Genomic DNA, 20144 nt, shown 5'->3' with positions numbered 1-20144 from the left:
GATAGGGTGAGGGAGGCAGGAGGGCACGGAGAGGAGATGGCCCTCATCAGAGGTGTTTCTCTGCATCACCACCATGGATCACGAGCAAACTTTTCGAAGGGTAGGACCCTCAGGCCTTGGGGAAGGCCAGAGACAGAGATAGGGTCCTGCCATCCAAGGCCTGACAGCTGGCTGTGGAGGACAGATTACAGGTAATGGCAACACAGTGTAACACCCAATGACCATCACAGGAGATAACCGAACCAAATTCAGCCCTAATGATGCATAATTCTAACAATAATAACGGTGACCACAAGCACGTAACGTTACTCAGCGTTTACGTGGCACTCTCTCTTTTTATGTTATTCATCTTGGTGTACTTCATGACAGTTTTGTGTAGATTAATGTCATAATTTAGAGCCATGTAATAGATGTTGAAATTCAGCCTTGTCTTGGCTCAAGGGTTTGGTTTGTCATTGTAGGAAGTTGGAAGGGCTACAGGTGTGTAAAATGGGAGAGAACAGAAGGAATCCGGTATAGGCTGGAATGCATGTGGATAGGAAGAAGAAGGAAGCATGTAAAAACAGGCTGGGGATGACAGTGGGGTTATAATGGGTATTTTCCTCTTGGTTTTGATATTGTTCTTATAATAATTGTGCAATATATTTTTAATAAAAGCAAATGCTATGCAGTTATAAATTCCTATGCAGTCATATGACTAACCACTGGGCTTCTGAGTTAGGCACATCTGAGTTCAAATCCTCCCTCTGCCCCTAACATATGTAGACTGATTCCATCTGCCTCTGATGCAACATCTGTGCAACAGGCACCTCCCCCCCTTGAGTTGCAAGGACATGGACTATTATAATGCATGCATACACGTCATGGGTGCTAGCTAAGGTCGTTCCCAGGTCAGGTGAGCTAAACCTATCCTGAAGGCTTCCTTGTGCTACCTTGTTTCTCCTTACAGCAGCCAGGTGAGGTGGCAGTCAGTAGGTACTACCTCTGTTTTAGAGAGAAGTAAGCCGAGAACTCCCCAGGTAAGCAGCTTGCCTACTGTGAGTAAGCTGGGGAGCTGGACTTCCAATCTAGACCTTCTGGATTCAAAAGATGAGCTTCACTTACCAGTTAGCGCTAGGGGAAGGGCTGAGAACCCAGGGTGTCATTTGGGTGGAATTTACAGAGCTGCCATCCCTTTGCATCCTCCGTGCAAGCCCTATTGTCTGGCTCTTTGGGGCCCAGCCAGAAACAAGGCGCCTGGAGGTCTGATTCTGTCTCTGGAGGTTCCAGCGGCCGCATACAGAAGATGAATGAATGTCGGGCAGCTCTGTTTTTATCTCCTGACAAAGTTTAATTTCCCTGATGTGAGCGGTTCTATTGCTTTGAGGTTTCCAGGGGTTGACTTCTTCATAAAAAGGGAAGTTTATTGCCTGTGATGGTGCCGAGCTGCTGCTGTACCTGAATGTTAATGAAGATCATGTTTCCTGGCATAATCAAGGTTCTACATCAACATCCTGGCTTGACAGGGGGAGGATTTTTGGTTTCCCTCCAGTGTCTTCCTGACTCCTGGGGTTTCCATATCGGTGGTGATGTATCCTTCTAGAATAAGTTTAAACTATGTATTGAACATAACACCTTTCTCCATAGCACGATTGCAATCAAATGCAGCTGCGGGACAGAAAAATATTCATCCAAAGGCCAGTTAACCTAGTGGTGAGGGTTTTTAGAATCAGATGTTCCGGGGTTCCGGTCGGACTTTACTCCTTTAATAACCATGTCACTTCAGACAAATTACTAGACCCTTCTGTGCCTTAATTTCTATAGCTGTAAAATGGAGGTAATAATTGAACTTAACAGGGCTACCATGAGGGTGAAGGGGGTAATACCTAAAGATTACTTGCCACAGTACCCAGTCAATAAGTGATCGCTAACTTCAATTAATCTCATGGGAAAGGACAACACTAGGTGATTTATAACCTTCTTCTTGTTTGTTCTTCACATTGATCCTATGGGATGGGATTCTTAAGTCAGATAATGTAGAAACAGATGTAGAAACAGAGGCTCAGAGAGGTGAAGCATCTTGCCCAAGGTCACACAGCCCATCAGAGGCAGAAATGAGATGGGAACCCAGGGGGCTGCAGCCACAGCTAATGCAGAGAGCCACACGAGTATGGTCCAGAATGAGGGCCCAGCTGTCCCAGCCATCAGAAGCTTCTTGTCTTTCAGCAGCACAATAGGCAGATAAGGAGATCATTTCAGGGGCAGCTAGTAATTCTTTCCACATCAAACCAACTATTCTTCAGATGACCTGATGTTCCGGTGTTCCAGTCGGACTTTACTGCTTTAATAACCATGCCACCTCAGACAAATTACTAGACCTCTCTGTGCCTCAATTTGATGCAGTGATGTTTTCTAACTGGGCTCTTTCTCTCCCTTCAGTCCCTCTGTCAGGCTACGGAACAGTTTCAGAAGGGTCCCTAAAACTTGCTGCTTTGTGCCAAAAATTAGGAAAGAAGTATGGGCCAGGGAGTGTAGGATATGCGTGCATTAGCTGATCCCCTACCCTAGATCATGAGCTGGAAGTCAGGACTGCAGAAACAAACAATTTCTGATCCCTGCCCACACAACCCACACAGTAGAACAGACAATTGCAAAACAGGGGGCTGCGTGCTGAGTAGTGGACGGACGTACAAAGTGTAGTGGGGACACAAATAGCAGGCAAGGAAAGTCTTCCCAGAGGTGGTGACTTGCTGGGTTTTTAAGCATTACTAGGCGTTCACCAAGGAAAGGGCTGAAAAGGTATAGAGCAATACGTGCGGCAGATTCAGCAGTCTTTCTGAGTGGTTGGAACTTTTTGAAGTGTGTGCCGAGGGGAGTGGCTCATTTGTAGCACGTATACCTGGAGCTGCCATAAGCAAATTACTGTAAACCATGTCGCCTAATGCAACAGCTGTTTATGCCCTCATTGTTCAGGAGGCCAGAAGCCCCAAATCAAGGTGTTGGTAGGCCACATTGCCTCTGAAGCCCCACAGAAGGATCTTTCCTTGTCTCTCTTGGCTTCTGGTGGCTCTAGTGTCCTTTGGCTTGTAGATGCTTCACTCCAGTCTCTGTCTCCTTCCTCAGTGGCCTCTCCTCTGCTCCCTGTGGGTCTGTCGGCCTTGTATGCTTCTAAAAAGGTCCTTCTCCTAGGCTTTATTATGCCCACTTGCACAGTCCATAATCCAGGATGATCTCATCTCAAGAGCCTCAACCTAATTGCGCCTTCATAGACCTCTCTTCCAAAGAAAGGCATATTCACAGGTGCTAGCAACTAGGATATGGACTTTTATTTTTGTGGACCACCTTCACATGTGTTGTCTGACTTAATCTTCAGAACTCTGAGAATTTATTTAAATTCTTCCCCTTTGGCAGAAGAGGAAACCTATTCAAAGGGATTAGAGGTAGACTTTGTGAGAGCAGGGCCTCCCGCCCTCTTTAGCTCTATATGCCCAGTGTGTGCTGTCATCTCTGACACACTGTGGGTGCTCAGTTAATATATGGTGAATAAATAAATATTTCTGTCCCTGCTTTATGAGGAACATAGCTAAGAGCCCCAGCCACGCTGCATGGAATAGTCCTGATTGTATTACTTAATGATCTGTGTGACCTTAAGAAAATTGTGCAACCTCTCTGTGCCTTAGTCTTCTTACCTAAAAAATGGAGATACAATATAATCTATCTCACAGGGATATCATAAAATTTACAAGAGTAAATCTTTGTACTGCACTGAGAACAGTGCCTGGCACATAGTCAGTGCTTAGTAAATGGACCCGGGGAGTATTACCTCTCCGGGGAAACAGACAGGTGAGGTTAGTTACTTGGTTAGCTAGGGAAGCTCCATGACCAAGTTGGCTTGTTGGAAAATCTGGGGCAGCTGGAAGGAAGCTGGGAGCTGGAGGCTGGTGGAGGGGGGTCAGTGAGGAGGCTGCTGCACCCAGGGGTGAAAGTGTGGTGATCTGGCTGGGGACTTATGACAAAGACAGCAGGGAGGGCTAAATAAGGTATGTCAGAAGCTGAAGCTGCTGGAGTTGGTGGCTGACTGGGACCAGCATTGGGGGAGAAGTGGAGGCACAGATGGCTGCAGAGACAGGCTCCAGAGGTGCTGGGCGGCACTGCCTCCCACCATGACTGATGGTGGGAAGGGAGGGCAGGGGAGGGACACCAAGCCTGTGAATATGGTGATGTCAAGGTCCCTTGTTTGGACTTGCTTTTTGCCAACTGGGGGTTTACCCAGTGATTACCTAATGATTACCTTAGCTAAATCACTTAATCTCTTGGAGCCTCAGTTTCCCTACCAGCAAAATGGGGATAATAATTCTTCTTACAATATGTCATTCTTATGACATATATAGTTAGTTCCCAGTAACTCAGGACCTGTTACTGTTGTTACTGCTATCACCCCCACCACGACTCATCTTCTTCTTCTATGAAAATATGGAAGCTGGGGTGTGGTCACTGTGACTGCAGTCTAAGCACGCCTTTGCTGGAGATGCTAGCTCCACACTTTAAATTCTTCCTCTATTCACTCTCTGACCTCAAAAAAGAGAAATTCTGGAGCTGTCTTCGTGGAACTGGTTCTTTTCAAGGTTGACATATTTTTGTTTGAAAGTGTGCTTGAGACTGGTGGTGGTTGGGGTTGAGCAGAGGGGATGGAGGAGAACAGAAGGTGACCTGCAAATATTTTAGAGCTTCATCCCAGCTGTGCACTGTGTCTGCGTGTCTATTTGTTTGTGTATGTCTGGGGGAGAGTGTACGTGTGTCTGTATCTCTCTCTCTCTCTCTCTCTGTGTGGTCTTAATTCAATTCAACCTTGCAGTTCAGGAAATGTTTCTGGTCCCCATTTTGTATGAGTCACTGTGCGGGACATAGAGAAAAGAATGAGATTTCTCTCTGTCTGCAGCCTTCCTGGCAGAAGGAGGGTTCAGAGGGGTGGGGTGGTGATGGGGTCGCAGTGTGCTCCCTCAGCGGTAGGCCCCAGCTACAGAGCAGAGGTGGATCAGGGGTTCAGAGCAGGACTTGAAGGCTGAGAGATGTTCTCCAGGTGAGGAAGGCACACAGCAGTTCCAGGCCTGGGCCCAGCTGAGGGACTCTCAGTGAGCCAGGGGAGGAGGCTGGAGGACAGCAGGGGAGAGCTGGCTGAGTAGAGATGTCATCCTGACAGCACCAGGGCACATGCTGTTGGACAGCTTCTCCCTTGGTTAGACAGGGGCAATACTGGCCTCCATTGCCCTGTAGGGCTGGTCCCTGGCCCTCCCACCCCCACTGCAGTGCTGTCTCCTTGTCCTGTCTGTCACAGCCACACTGCTCCTTCCAGGCCCTCTGGGGTCTTGAGCTCCTCCAGGGAGGGGTCTGTAGTCAGGCTCTAGTGCTCTGGCCACCTTGTACCAGGCCCCTTCTCCCCTCCATGACCACCCATCAAAGTGCTCGCCTCCTGTGCTCTGTTCCAGAGCCTGCTCAGCTCTTGTTTGCAATTATTTGATTGGTTATTTGCTGATTTAATGTTCGACTCTCTCCCTCCTGTCAGTTCCTCCTGACAGCATCTGGCTCACAATAGGCCCTTTAATACATAGACACTGAGTGAAGGGATGGTGGCCAAGCACCTGGTGGGGGACGGTGGGGAACAGAAAGGGGCTTCCATGTGGTGAAGATTGCATCACTGATGAAACCCTCAATTCTGGCACCAGAAAACTAAGAAGCTGTTGCTAGGCCCAGCTTGTAAAATTCAAGGGGTGAAAGCAAGGGCTTTAGAATGTCTCTGAGGAATGGGGTTATATAAACCAAGTCAATAAATATTGATGTGGTGTTGGGCTTTCATGTTCTGAGGTGCTTTGTGGGGAAGTGGGAATTTCTTTCCCTGGCAGAGATTGAGCACGTGGGGCCTGTGAATTCCATGAATCTTCCAGAAAGGGAGAAGTTGGCCTGGGACTGCTGCACTGAAATCCACCTGCGGGAACTCTCACCCAGAACAAAATAAAACTCTCCAGCTCCCCTGTCCCCCGTCCCCCCTCCATAACCAATGCTGACTCCTGGAGCTTTCCCTTTTCCCCTCTATGCCTTCGCAGGCCTTGGACACTTTCCAGCCCATGGGCCAGCTCTGGCTCCAGCATGTGGAGGGTCTAATGTATAAATCAGCCTCTCCACCAGCCTCCCTGCCTTCAGTCTCACCCCTGCAAACCTGCCTTCTATTGCCCGGGAGACGGGTTTCCAAAATAGAATTCTGATCCTGCCCCTTCCCTGCTAAAGTCCTTCAGGGGGTCCATACTGCCTTGAGGTGCAGCCCAGGTGCCATCCGTTCTCTTCCCACCTCCGCAGCCCCTCAGGCTTCTTCCTCACCTGCACCCTCTGGCCTGCTAGGCCAAACTGTGATGATTCCAGATAGCCTGTGTTTTCTCCAGCTTCGGTTCCACGGCAAATGCCACTTCCTCTGCTTAGAAACGTCTTCTTCCCCTATCCTAGTGTTCTTCTGTGAAGTTGTTTCTGGTGTCATATCCCTGATCCCCCACCCCTAGCTGGTCACGTCCAGCAGCCCCTCTGAGCCTCGATCAGGGTGCCACTGCTATGTGGCAACCACCTGCATCTATGGGCCTGTATCTCCCTGCCCTGTAGATAGCGAGGTCTCTTGGGGGCTTCTGTGCCTGATTTCCCATGACATACTGTCCGACCTCCCTACACTCATAGGGAATGATTTGCCTTGAGTTGCAGAACTTACCAGAGGTCAGGGCAGGGAGGCAAACTCTTCTTCAGCTATCATAGCCTCCACTCATCTTAATTTTGGGGTTATGGCACATGCGGCACAGCCTGACAGAAGCTAGCTTTGCTGGGGGAGACTCCCAGGGGTGGACACACCCCCACCTCCATCCACCATTAGACCCTTGATCCTGACAGCCACAGAAACTTGTCCAGTGTTTGCACACAGAGATCACCCTGGGGCTTCAAAACACTCCTGAGACTTGGCCTCCACCCTCAGAGATTCTGACATAACAGGTCTGGGCTGGGGCCAGGGCACCAGGATTGTTTAACATGCGGCCCAGGTGATTATAACTGTGTGTGGCCAGTATGAGAAGCACTCCCAGAATCATACCGGCTGCACACTGTAATCATGCGGAGAGCTGCATCCTGACTCCTTAAATTAGAATCGGTGGGGATGGTGGTAACCTAGGCATCAGCATTTAAAAGCTTCTCAGCTATTCCTAACGTGCAGCCAGATTTGAAACCACTGTACAGAGGGGAGGGGACTAACCTCCTCCCTTCCCCCTCCCTCCCTTTTCTTTCTCCAGAAACATTTGCTGAAGGCCTACACTGTGTGTGCTCTTAAGCTCTGGTGACACTGGTGACTCAGACCCAGCTTTTCCTAGGAGGGGATTGTTAACTCAGGGATTGTTAGGAGTCGAAAAGCCCACCCTGTAAGGGGAACCTGTCCCATGGCTAGACATGGTGGGCCCTGTGCTGGCCCCCAGCTCCATCACTGACTTGCTGCTGACCAGGGAAGCATCCAACCCTGTCTGGTCCTTCTCCCAAGTCTGCCAAGAGGCCTAGGGCTCTGCATAGTCAGGGGTTGGGGTCACACATGACCCTGCATTAGGCTGGTGGCAATGGTAGGCAGTCCTGCAGCCCTCTTCTCCCTCCTCTCCACACAGCTGCTTTGTTGCCAGGGACCAGCCCTGTCCATGTCTGTGTCCCTTGTGTCCCAGTCTCCTAGTTAGTGCTCTTGGCTGGGCTCAGGCAATATTCTCTGTGAGGCCAGGGAATGCTCACAGAGCAGGATTTTAAGGTCTGTTTCACAGAAGGAGTCACCACTTAGGAAAATGGCTCCCTGTCTTCTGGCAGAGCTATGGGTGCCAGGCTAGTTCCTGGGCTTTGGCTTTTATTTTAGAAAAAATGTGGTAGAATTCACATAACATAAAGCGAATCACGTTAAAGTGAACAGTTCTGTGGCATTTAGCACATTGACAGTGTTGTGTCACCATCATCTCTCCTAGTTCTAAAACATCTTTTTTTTTTTCTTTCTTTTTTTGAGACAGAGTCTCACTATGTTGCCCTGGGTAGAGTGCTGTGCTGACACTGCTCACAGCAACCTCCAACTCTTGGGCTTAAGTGATTCTCTTGCCTCATCCTCCCAAGTAGATAGGACTACAGGTGTCCGCCACAAGGCCCAGCTATTTTTTTGTTGCAGTTGTCATTGTTGTTTAGCTGGCCTGGGCCAGGTTTGAATGCTCCAGCCTCAATGTATGTGGCCGGCACCATAACCACTGTACTACAGGCGCCATGCCCAAGTTCCAGAACATTTTCATCCTTCCAAAAGGAAACCCACCCCCACTAGCAGTTAATTTGCATCCCCCTACCCCCAGGCCCTGTCAGCTGCCATCTGTATCTGTCTCTATGGATTTACCTGTTCCGGATATTTCATGTAAATAGAACCACAAACTACATGACCTTTTGGGTTCGGCTTCTTTCCCTGAGCATAATGTGTTGTTGGTCCATCCGGGCTTATCGGGTGTACGTCATCCCCTTGTATGGCTGGATAACATTCCATTGTGTTAACAAAGCTCAATTTGTTTGAGCTGTTTCTACCTTTTGGCTATTGGGAATTCCATGAGAGGAATTTTGCCATATTTCTAGGCCGACCCACCCAAAGAACCACAGCTTTTAAAAAATGCACACATACAAACTCTGCTGTTAACACTAGATGCCCTAATATTGCAGGGGTTACTCTGTCCCTTTGTGCACAGGCAGCGAGAAGGGGCCAGTGCAAGCCTGGAGGCGCCTCCAGAGTTAGCCAGTTACTCCTTTCTGATAGACCCTGATGGTGCTCTCTGTTTGGTGTTGAGCCATTTTTTTAAAGGTGGCCTTCTGATGGTGGGTAAGAGCTAGGTTTGTACTCTGAATGAGTTGGAGACTTTGCATGGTTTTTGAGCAAAAAGGGCCATGCCTTGTCTTAGGCTTTGCAAGGATCTCTGGTTGCTGTGCATAGCATACAGGAGAGGGCAAGAACGTCTCTGGGTGGAAGGCTGTTAGGTTCTACAGGTGAGAGGCGCTGATGGTTTGGGTCAGGTCGGACGTGATGGAGCTGGTGAGAAGAAGTCAGATTATGGATGTATTTTAAGGCAGGAATGATGGCCTCTGCTGGTAGGTTGGATAGAGTGTGAGAAAAAAAGAGTTTAGGATAACCTCAGGATGTATGGCCCAAGGGACTGCCAAGGTGGAGCTGATGTTCCCTGAGGAAGAATGGGGGTAAAGAAAGTTTAGGGTAGAAGGAAAGCAGGAGTTTGGGGTGGGGATGCATCTCAGGTGTGTGTCACAAGTTATAGGCAGGGGGAAGGGCAGCTGACAAGTGAGGTTAGAATTCAGTGGTGGTGCTGGGGGTCATGCTGATGCACCAGAAGTGATGGCTTAATGACCAACCATCACTCCTCACATAGTAAAATAAGGAGAAAGTCACCTGTTGTGTCAAAAAAAAAAAAGGTATATACAAAATGGGGAAACTGAGGCCAAAAGAGTGTAGGTAGTTTGCCCCAGGGTGTAAGTTAGTGACAAAGCCAGGATGAAGCAAGTTCCTTGGGCCCTGGGAATCCTACTCCACCTAACATACCACTCTGCCTGCCAGTTCTAGAGTTGGAAGGCCACACATGGGGCCACAGGTGGGCAAGCAGAGGCTGGGTTATGCTCGGTTTTGTCTTCCTACAGGTCACCATCCTTGTCAGCCTGGCCCTAGCCTTCCTCGCTTGCATCGTGTTCCTGGTGGTTTACAAAGCCTTCACCTATGACCACAGCTGCCCAGAGGGATTTGTCTACAAGGTAAGGGGCTCATGGCAGGTGGGTAGGCCCAGGTCACTGTCAGGTTTGGTTAAAGGGTTTATTGATGTCTTCTCTTCATTGGTGTCCAAGATTTGAGTATGGCATCCTCCCTACCAAGTGTGTAAAATGTAATCTATATTTGTCAAGGAGTTCTCAGGTTTTCAAGAGGGCTTTGGTCTCCAATAGGTAGTAGAGCTCCTCCCCTGAGATGGTGTGCTATTGGGTCAGGAGGTGGTCCAGCCTTGGACTGCACATTGGCATGAGGGGACGCCCACTACCACTTGACATTGACTATTTCATCTTCAGAAACTTCTGTGTGGCTTGGGTCTTCCTGGCTTGAGAGCTGGTTGTTGCCTCCCACAGTGGCCCTACAGAGGTGTGATGACAGGGAGCCAGTAATTCTGAGATTCTGTCCCCAAGTCTTACACCTGGACCCCTTCCCCTGACACTCACTCTGATTGCTCTCTTTGCTTAAAAAACTGGCGTTAGCTCATGACTTTGGAAAACATGGACTGATAATGCCTTCCCACCGAATGTTTAAGGAAGGAATTTAAATAAGATGAGTTAACAAAGGACCTGCTAGATAATGAGGTCTCAACAAATGTTAAGTGGCAATATAGGCAGAATCTGTTTTAGAGCTAAAACAGATGACAATATTAATATTTACAATTATCATGTACTGGGTGCTTATCATATGTAAGGCTCTTGGCTAGCCATTTTCATAAACATTTTCCCAATTGGGTGATACAGCCTTTCTGAAAAATAGGTTTTATGGCTCTCATTTTGCATGTACAGAAATTGAGCTTAAGAGTGCTTGGTTAAAAGGGTTTTCCAAGACATCACAGCTATTATGTTTCAGTGTGGGGGGGAATGTTCTAACAGCCCTTTGGTGCTGTTGTATGTCTACCTAAGACTACATAGTCTTAGTGGTTTGCCACTGGGGTTCTGAAAAATTGGAAACACCCAACACTAGGGGGCCGTCGAACAGACTATGATATATCCACACCGTGGAATTCCAGACCACTGTGAAAATAAGTGACAGTGGCCTTAGTACACAGTCATAGAATATGAAAGAAAAAAGGGTCTACCTTTGTGTAAGAAAGGATGAGGTAAAGATATTTTCTTTTTTTTTTTTTTCTAAAAGAAATTCTGGAAGGATAAATTAAAAACAATTGATAAAAATTATTACTCAGGGCAGTGCCTTGTAGCACAGTGGTTATGGTGCTGGCCACGTGCACTGAGGGTGGCGGGTTCAAACCTGGCCCAGGCCAGCTAAACAACAATGACAACTGCAACAACAACAACATAGCAGGGTGTTGTGGTGGGCATCTGTAGTCCTAGCTATTTGGGAGGCTGAGGCAAGAGAATAGCTTAATCCCAGGAGTTTGAGGTTGCTGTGAGCTGTGACACCATGGCACTCTACCCAAGGCAACGTAGTGAGATTTTGTCTAAAAAAAAAAAAAATTGTTACTCAGGAGAAAGGGAGGGAACAGAGTGCAGGGACAGGGATGGAAGCAAGGTTTCTCTGGATATATCTTCCTATATATTTATCCTTGGAATACATAAATGTGAGAACAATTTAATAAATAAATAAGGAAAAACAAGTGAACAAAGAACCTAGCTCTATATCATGTTGAGGACATACATGTACAAAGAAAATAAATATTCCTAACCACTCTCGAGTACAGGATATTGATCTTACCCCCTTGGTGGAGACAAGAGCTGCAGAGAAATCTCTAAGTTCGTTTAGTGGTCTAGCTCTTAGTAATGGCATTGGTGTTATGTTTCGGCTGTTCTATACATATTATGGGATAATTCAAATACATAATTATATTAATGTTGTTAGGAGCTAAGACTTCTGATATAAGAGAAAAAAGGTACAAACATAAAATCAAAGAAATAGTCACTGGCTGTGAGTAAAATGGCCCAAAGAGGCAACCAGAGGCTGTACGAGTCAGCCAGATAGGGAGGTTGGGTGGAGACCTACAGTGTTCAGTGCAGTCCTACAGTTGGTAAGCAGAGGTGGCTGACCTTGAATCAAGCTCTTCTGGCTTCTTTTAGAGGCAGCTTTGGCTATAGTGATGGTGATGGTGCTAGATAGGCCTGCTGTGTGCCAGGCCCAGCTCAGAAGCTGTCACCTGCTCTCTGGCTGAGAGCCTGATACAGCGGGGCTCCCAGATGGGGTGGGTGGCTATGTCTCTGGGAGGGCTGGAAGCAGCTCTCTGAATGACCCCTGACTCTTGTCTCCTTCTTCCGCAGCACAAGCGCTGTATCCCAGCCTCCCTGGATGCTTACTACTCATCCCAGGACCCCAACTCCAGAAGCCGCTTCTACACAGTCATCAGCCACTACAGTGTGGCCAAGCAGAGCACTGCCCGGGCCATTGGGCCATGGCTGTCGGCAGCTGCTGTCATCCATGAGCCCAAGCCGCCCAAGACCCAGGGCCATTAGAGGTCTCCCCCAGCCAGAGTGGGGGGGCGGGGTGGAGGAGGGGACCCCTGTTGGCTAAGCCAAGCTCCAGTTACAAGACAACACTGTACTCCTGGGATTTGGGGGTGGGGGGTGGGGCAGGGCGGGGGAGGGGAGGAACTCACCGAAAATATCGTGCACTGGAGTTGTCTGAATCGATATTTCTTTTTGTCCCTTGGTATTGTTGATTCGTCCCCAAGTCAGGCTCATGTACAAAGGCATGTTTCGTGTTGATTGTTCCCATGTAAGATATTTTCGAAGCCACTGCTTATTCTTTGTTAGGAAAATGTGAACACAGACAAGGAAAGAAACAAAGAAAATGAACAAAAAACATTAAACTGGCTCCATCAGGAAGATACTGAAGAAAAATAGCAGAGGCCGTGGGCTTCTTGGATGAGACAGTGTGGATTTCAGAGGGTACAGAACATGTGAGTGGCAGGCTGGGGCTATTTGGGTGGCCTCTGTCTGGTCTGCAGGATAGAAACTAGGGAAGATAGGAATGGCCAAGTCGGAGAGAAGACTGATTTTGGCACTACTAATTCCAGAGTGCACGGTAAACCGTACCAACCTCTGGTACATTTTGTAGGATTAATTTCCCAGACTAGGACTGGGGCAGACCCTGGGCCTGGGCTCTGAAGACTCACCCTGCGGTGATAGGTTTTGTACCAGTGAACATTGAGGAGTGGGCAGATTTTCTTTGTCTTTTTCTTGTTTTTCTAGATCCGCCTGGACACTGCCCGTGTTTATGAGATGGAAAGGGTAGAGAGGGAGAGAAGGAAGGAGAGGCTGTGAGAAGAAGGAACGCACAGGACAGGCAGGTAGCCCTGGGCCAAGCTCTAAGCACGGTCACCCAACTTGAAAATTTTTGTTTGTTTCCTGTTTCCCAAAATGCTAATCACAATAGCAACAACACTAGGATTGTCATCAGGAACCTCGGGAACAGCCAGGAAGGGACTTTAAGATTGGGGCTGCAACAATGCCAGATCATTTTTAACAGAAGCTGAAAAATGTGACTATCTTTTGCCCACTCCCTTGTATTGACAGGGGACATTTTTCCAAACTCTCCAACTGGATTCTAGATGTTCTAGATGCTCCTGACATGGAGGCAACATCCAGACATGACCAGGTCTCCCACTGCCCTGGACCGTAGCAGGCCCTCCCCTGATTCTCCCATAATCGGTTCAGGGAGGCCAGTTTTGCAGGGTGTTGGCTCCAGGCCCAAGAGGGCCAGAACTGGCAGGGAGTGGAAGGATTGGTTATTTGAGATGTGGTACAGTTTCCCCATGGGTCTCCGACAGGCCATGTGAAAGGTATTTTTGTGGCTTGCTTTGTTGCTGAAATCATCATACACAACAGCTGGGTAATAAGACTAGTATAGCTCAAACTCTCCTGCCAAATGCTCTCATCTGATTATTCCTCCCTTCTCCTCCACCCTCCCAGCACCTTGAGTCACCTGTAAATTCATTTGTCATCCAAAGTGGAATAACAAATCGTCCCTAGCAAAACCGCTGAGCGCTTTATAATTTTGTGGTGTATTTTTGTCAGTAGGTAGCAGAGGCTGAAGTATTTTTTGGTGTAACTCTTGCAATTTTCTGACAGGAAACAAATAAAGATAGATGTGTCTGAGAGTCTTCATTTTCCTTCACAACCTTTAAAATCTGCTGGGTGAGCCTAGGGGGAGGGGCCCTTGGGGGCAGGGTGAGCCCTGGGGCTGGGTGTCTGCTGGCTAGAGTCAGATCATGAGGGACCTCCATCCCAAGCTGGGGCCTGTGAGGACACTGGGGTCCTGAGTCAGGCCCAAAAGACCCTCCTGCCTGCTTGTTGTAGCTCGTCACCCTTCATCCTGTGAGCATCTGCCGGGCACGTTTTGAGGCCCATGCTGTGCCATGCACGGAACCTACAGCCATAGGTGACTCTGGGTTTGCTGCCCTTAAGTCTGGAGAGGGAGTCAGATGTGGACACAGGCAGTTGCAAAAGAAGGGTCTTGTGATGCCCTTGACATAAGGCAGTTCCAGGTCAGCCAACCACAGAGGAGGAAGGTGACAAGCCACAAGTGGGGTCTTTTTTGTAACTGGCTCCGTTAAAGCTTATGGTGACCTTGGCAGGGAAGGGAGATGGAGGCCCAGCAGGATGGAGAGATGCCCTCGGGCCATGACAGAAGAGCAGGAATCCAGATCCAGGTTTGTGGGACCAGGTTTGGGGAACTGCTTTGCCCCCATAGACAGCTTCTGATCTGCTTAAGACCCTGGACAATACTGTGAAGGTTACAGTTCCTGCCTCAGAAGGTCAAATTGCAGTTGTCATAAACATGAAATGTGAACTAGCTTATTTAGTATTGCTGGTTAATGTTAAGAACAGCAAACACCTCAGTGCCCCCACTCCAGGCCAAGTTCTTCACGTGTCTTCCTTCACACAGCCCTCTCACCAATCCTGTGAGGTGGGTGTCCCCACCTTGGATACTACTGCATCCACGTTGTCATCACTATCCCCATTTGAGGATAAAGAAATGGAGACAGAAAGCAGGAGGGCAGGGTGCGCAAGGTCCTGCACCCAGACAGGGGCAGAGCTGTGATTCCAAGCTGCCCCTTTTGGTAGCAGTGTCTTCACCACCTGCCATTCAGCAGTGGCCACACAGCCTGCCTCTTGCTCTGTGCTTATAGTCTTCTCTAACCTGTGGGCAGGCTGTTTAAGGAAGGGACCAAGATTAATGGGGGAGTTGGAAGCAGAGGCCCCAAGCAGGTAGCTGGGCCAGGGATTGTGGCCAAATGTGTGGTAGACGGGGGGGGGGGGGGGGGGGGGGGGAGAAGGGAGACAATGCAGCTTCTGCCCTCTGTGGCCACAGAAGAGGGCCTCAGACAACCCTCCCCACACCCACACAGCCTTGCATGTCCAGCCTGACTTTAGGGGACAGTGGGCTGGAGAGCACAGCGCAGGGATCTACGCTGGCATCCCACTCACAAAGGCTGGCTAATCCATATGGCCGTCACGGAAACACCCAATATTATTTTCAATTACACAAAGTCAACTGAAGACTTAATGAACACATGTTCAAACAATTCTATCATAAATGGATTTGCCACTCCATTGCCTCAAAAAACAAACCAAAGCTATCTTTTCTCTGGAATGAACAGGCTATGGGTATATGGCTGGGAACAAGGGATCATGGGTAGAATAGAGCAATGGTCCTCAACCTTTCTGACACTGGGGAGAGGTTTCACGTAACACAATTTTTCTACAGACCTAGGTGAGGTGGGGTGATGGTTTGGGGATGATCTGAGTGCAATACATTTATCATGTACTTTATTTCTACTATTATTACATTGTAATATATAATGAGATAATTATTAACTCACCTTAATACAGAATCAGTGGGAGCCCTGTACTTCTTTTCTTGCAACTAGGTGGTCTCATCTAGGAGTGATGGGAGATGGTGACAGATGAAGCTTTGGTCGCCTGCCACTCACTGCCTGCTATGTGGCTCCTAACAGGCCCAGTACCTGTCTGAGACCCAGGGGTTGGAGACCACAGGCATAGGAGATGGGTGGCAGATATTGCTGGGTTTAGGATTGACCCTAGGGTCACTTGCTATTCTTGGCAAGTTGCATTTTCTCATCAGAATAAAGGAGGGTAGCTAACTCCTTCCATGAATATGTCCAAGGAGTGGGACATCAGTTAGAAGAGTTCAACAAAAGGATCTGGTCAGGGAAAAGCTCCTCTGAATCTCGGATGGATTTTCAGAGCCCTGTTAGTTTATGGTAAGTCGGAAGAGCCAGGCAATGATCATAAAAACAGTATCTTGGTTTTAGAACGAGCTCTGCTTGTGGCTTTTTTTGTACACTTTAAAACCTGTTCACCAATGCTGGGAACCTCTCTTGAGAGCTTCTCAATAAGACATGAGCAGAGCTGTGCCGAGAAGTCAAGGGCAAGACAGAGGTTGTGTGGAGGGGAGGGTGTGTCCATGAAGGTGTCAGCCTGGCTTCTTGGAGGAGCTGGCTTTGGAACTTGGTCTTGAAGAATGGGTTGCATTGTCACAGGAAGAATTGAGGGGAGTGGAGGAAAGACACCGCAGAGCCTTCCTCCCAGGTAGAAAAGTGGCATCATAAAGGTGGGAAGGGGGCAGAGCCCAGGGCTTCTCCTTCCAAAAGCTCCTGGGTGTCTCCCCTGTGCCAGTGCTGGAGGTGAGGGCTAAACACGCAAAAGCAGCTGCTCTGCTCCCCTGGGGCTCACAGACCGGGCTGGGGGAGCAGGCAGAGTAGTGAGATGAATGAGCAGGCGATGGCTGGGCATTGGGGAGAAGCAGAGATGGTGCCCGGGTAATCCCAGTGGTAGGTAGGGTCTGAATGTATTTCAGGAGATGTATATTTTTCTGAGGACTGAAAGACCACCTGTCGGAGCTACTGTTGGTTGATTTATCTCCCTTCTATTCCCACTGTGAGTTCTAATTCAACTGGGGAGTCATGTGGAAGAAGAGGAAGAAGAAATGGATCCTCAATATTTCCCCAAGAAGCACAAAATAACATCTCTTTTGAAAACAGCACTCCTGAACAGTGGAGGGAAAAAGGGCTGGTTTCCATGGCAACATCAATGCCATTTCTCATAGATCAGACTCAGTCTAGCACAGCGGGTGCTTATCTGACTGTCCTTTTGTCAGAAAAGATCTGTTTCTGAGCTCACAGACTAGAGTTCGATTCGCCAGAGTTGCCCTTAAGACGGCGCCCCCTGGACCTTCTCCTCTCTCTCTTTCTCTCTTAATCTTTTTCTTTGTCTCACTATCCCCTTTCAAGGGAACAGTGGCCTGAGGTCATAGACTGAGTTGATGTGGTTTATTTCCCAATTCAAGGCCCTTGGTGAGTGCTGTTCAGGGTCTGGGCAGGGTGTGTGGTATGGCGAGTGGGAGACACTGGGAGGAGGGTGGCCAGCCCTGTGGTCAGCTGGCCCCCTAGCTCTGCTCCCCTGGGGCCTGGCCTTAGCCAGTTCCCTTCCCCTCTTTTCACCACAGCTTCCTCATCTTTAAAATTGGGATAATAAACCTGGTTTCTTGTACCCTCAATGAATCCTCAACAATTAACAAAAAAAAAAAAAAAGAAAGAAAGAAAGAAAAGAAATTGGGATAATAATTGTCCCTACCTCATTTTGTAAGAATTCAATGAAATCGTATTTAAAGGTTTACCTATAGCAGGCACTCAGCACCCTGTAGCACCCTTCTCTCCCTGTCTCACTCAGGAGAAACCCTGTAGCTCCTGTGGATTTCTCTCTCTTTCCGTCTCAGTGTCCTCATCTATAAATTGGAATTATATATAAATACCTCCTTGCCCCCTCATAGGGTTGCTGGGAGTGACAGTAAGGTAATGGCCTTGAAGTGTCTATAGCAATAGAAATTGTTCCCCCTGTCTGTCCCTTGCTCCCAGGTCTCCCTGGCAACTTGTGCTCTGACCCAAGGCACCAGCTACCCTGTGTTCTTTGTGTCTACTAGCAGTTTTTAATTACTGAATTTAGTTACAGAAATATATCATTTTTAAAAATGAAATTAGCTTAAAGTATTGCTTTGGGGTCTCTCACATTTTTAAAAACAAATGTGATTAAATTCTTGATGTGCATTTACAGAAACAAAACTATAGGCTTCATTCACATCTCACTAGGTTTTAAACTAAAATCCTTTTTCTGGGCTGGGCATAGTGGCTAAAGCCTGTAACCCCTCTGGGAGGTGGAGGTGGGTGGATTGCTTGAGCTCAGGAGTTTGAAACCAGCCTGAGCAAGAGGGAGACCCTGTCTCTACTAAAAATAGAAAAACTAGCTGAGCAAGGTGGCAGGTGCCTGTAGTCCAAGGTACTTGGGAGGCTGAGGTAAAAGTATCATTTGAGCTCAGGAGTTTGAGGTTGCTGTGAGCTATGATGGCATAGAACTTTACCCAGGGCCACAGAATGAGACTTTGTATCAAAAAACAAACAAAACCAAAACACCCTTTTGTAGGCTCTGATCCAAGTCACCCACATTACTTTTCTTGTCTTGTTAGTTCCTTGGGAGGTATGACAATTCCTTAGGCTTACCTTGTCTTTTGTGACCTTGACACTTTTGAAGTGCTGATCAGGTATTTTGTGGACTGTCCCTCAATTTTACCTGATGGTCCTCCCTCGCTAAACTGAAGATGTGCAGCTGGGGGGAGAACTGCACAGAGGCAATGAAGAGGCTGCAGTAACTCCATTTTAGAACTCAGGCCCATAACAGATAAAAACCACAGCAACACTCCCATCTGGGCAAGTTCGATCAGCCCAGGTGGAGCCAGCCTATCAGGCAACCCTCCTCCGCACTTCTGGGCAAGGTCAATCAGCCCAGACTGAGCCAGTCTATCAGAAGCGGACAGGCAACCCTCCTCTGGAAAGTCCCTAACCATAAGCCCACCTTATAGCACCTCTGGCCTTTTAGGTGGCGCTAAGCATCCCTGGACAACAGCTCAGCCAACGGCAACCCCTCCCGACAAAACGTCCAATGAAATTCCTCTATACGCTTTAGAAACCTCCCGTTGCTTCTTTTCGGGTGGTCCCTCCGCAGCAACGCAGTAGGGTGGAGTGACCCAGGCATATGTTTGAATAAAGACACTCCTTCGTTTTTACGTGTGTGTATGGTGACCTCTCAGCGGTGATTTCGGTCCCAACAGCAACATGCCCTTCCTAGGGTGTCATATCAAGGGCTATGTGACATAGATAAATCCCACTACTGGTGAGGCTAACACTGATCCCTTGATTTAGGTGGCATTTGCCAGGTTTCTCTACCAAAATGTTCCTACTTCTTCTCTTTGTAATTAAACTTAGAGGGCAAAGCAACGTTCTTATCTCTTCTTTCTAAAGTTGAGCTTTCATCTGTGGATGCTATCTGAGCAATCGCTGCTATGGTGTTTCTTAGTAATTTTCTACTTCCCGCATTTCTTCTATGTTTATTTACTGCAATTGTCTTTTATGGAAGAGTAGTCCCTCTCTACATTTATTTATTGATTCAAGTATTTATTTTTATTAGTAGAGTCTCATGAATATTTATTCTTTAGGTTGTAACTCAATACAATATGTTCTTGCTCAAAGTATTTGAGCTTTTGTCACTGGAAGCTCTTTCAGGTTGGCTCCTGTGTCTTTTTGACACATATCACTTTTTAAAAACACTTCTTCATCTCCTGGCATCTCAAGATACTCCAGGCTCATCTTGTATTTTTGCTTTTCCAGTCCTGGAATCAACTGTGTCTCCAAGGAGCTATGGTGCCTTTTATGAGAGAATGATATTTAGAAATCAAGATCTGGATATTAGATGTGCACTTTGCTATAGGGGAATTATATATAGTAGTTTCCAGTCTCTCTTGGTATATAAAGCTAGGAAATTATGGATGTATACTTTATCTATCTACCTATCTGTTTATGTATCTACCTATATATCATATATCTCAAACATGAGTTTATTTTGGTCCCTCTTACTCTAATGAAAAACCATACGGCTTATTCCAGCATTTCCTCTTTGCTTGCTTTTAACTTTTTAGCTTTTTTCCTCTGGTAGTGGGAAATATGACTCTGTTATCAAATATATTTGCTTATTCATTTCTCCCTAGAATACATATGAAGTCATTTCAGATACATTTTGCAGGGCATTTGGAATTTATGACATCACTGGAGACATTGTTTGAGCCATTAACATTGTGTTAGAGAGCATACCCATCTTCCTTCATGTTTAATTGTAAGGATATATATATTAAAGGAATTGCAGGATCAAACAGCAGGTCTACTTTTAGATTTCTAAGGGTTCTCCAGAGTTCTTTCCAAAAGGGATGTATTAGCTTGCACTTCTGCCAGCAGGGCAGAAGTATTCCCTTTTCTCCACATCCA

General features: G+C 47.5%; 1 protein-coding gene across 3 annotated transcripts in view; it reads left to right on the top strand.

Annotated features, from left to right (window-relative positions):
- NSG2 (neuronal vesicle trafficking associated 2) overlaps positions 1-13915 on the top strand; it is a 57047-nt gene extending 43132 nt beyond the window's left edge. For 2 of the 3 annotated variants that reach the window (XM_023515179.1, XM_023515177.1), the window contains exons 4-5: positions 9703-9813; positions 12073-12828. In XM_023515179.1, coding sequence (XP_023370947.1) covers positions 9703-9813; positions 12073-12264 — 303 coding nt within the window. In that variant the 3' untranslated portion in view covers positions 12265-12828. Of the gene's footprint in view, positions 1-9702; positions 9814-12072 lie in introns of all 3 variants that reach the window. The other variant, XM_003781928.3, reaches the window with a different exon arrangement.
- Positions 13916-20144: the final 6229 nt, after the last annotated feature.

The sequence above is a fragment of the Otolemur garnettii genome, unplaced genomic scaffold (genome assembly GCF_000181295.1).
Source record: "Otolemur garnettii isolate 467f Iridium unplaced genomic scaffold, OtoGar3 scaffold00003, whole genome shotgun sequence".
In the NCBI taxonomy this organism is placed as follows: domain Eukaryota; kingdom Metazoa; phylum Chordata; class Mammalia; order Primates; family Galagidae; genus Otolemur; species Otolemur garnettii.
The sequence above is the reverse complement of the archived record's forward strand: the minus strand, read 5'-3'. Positions and strand labels throughout refer to the sequence as shown.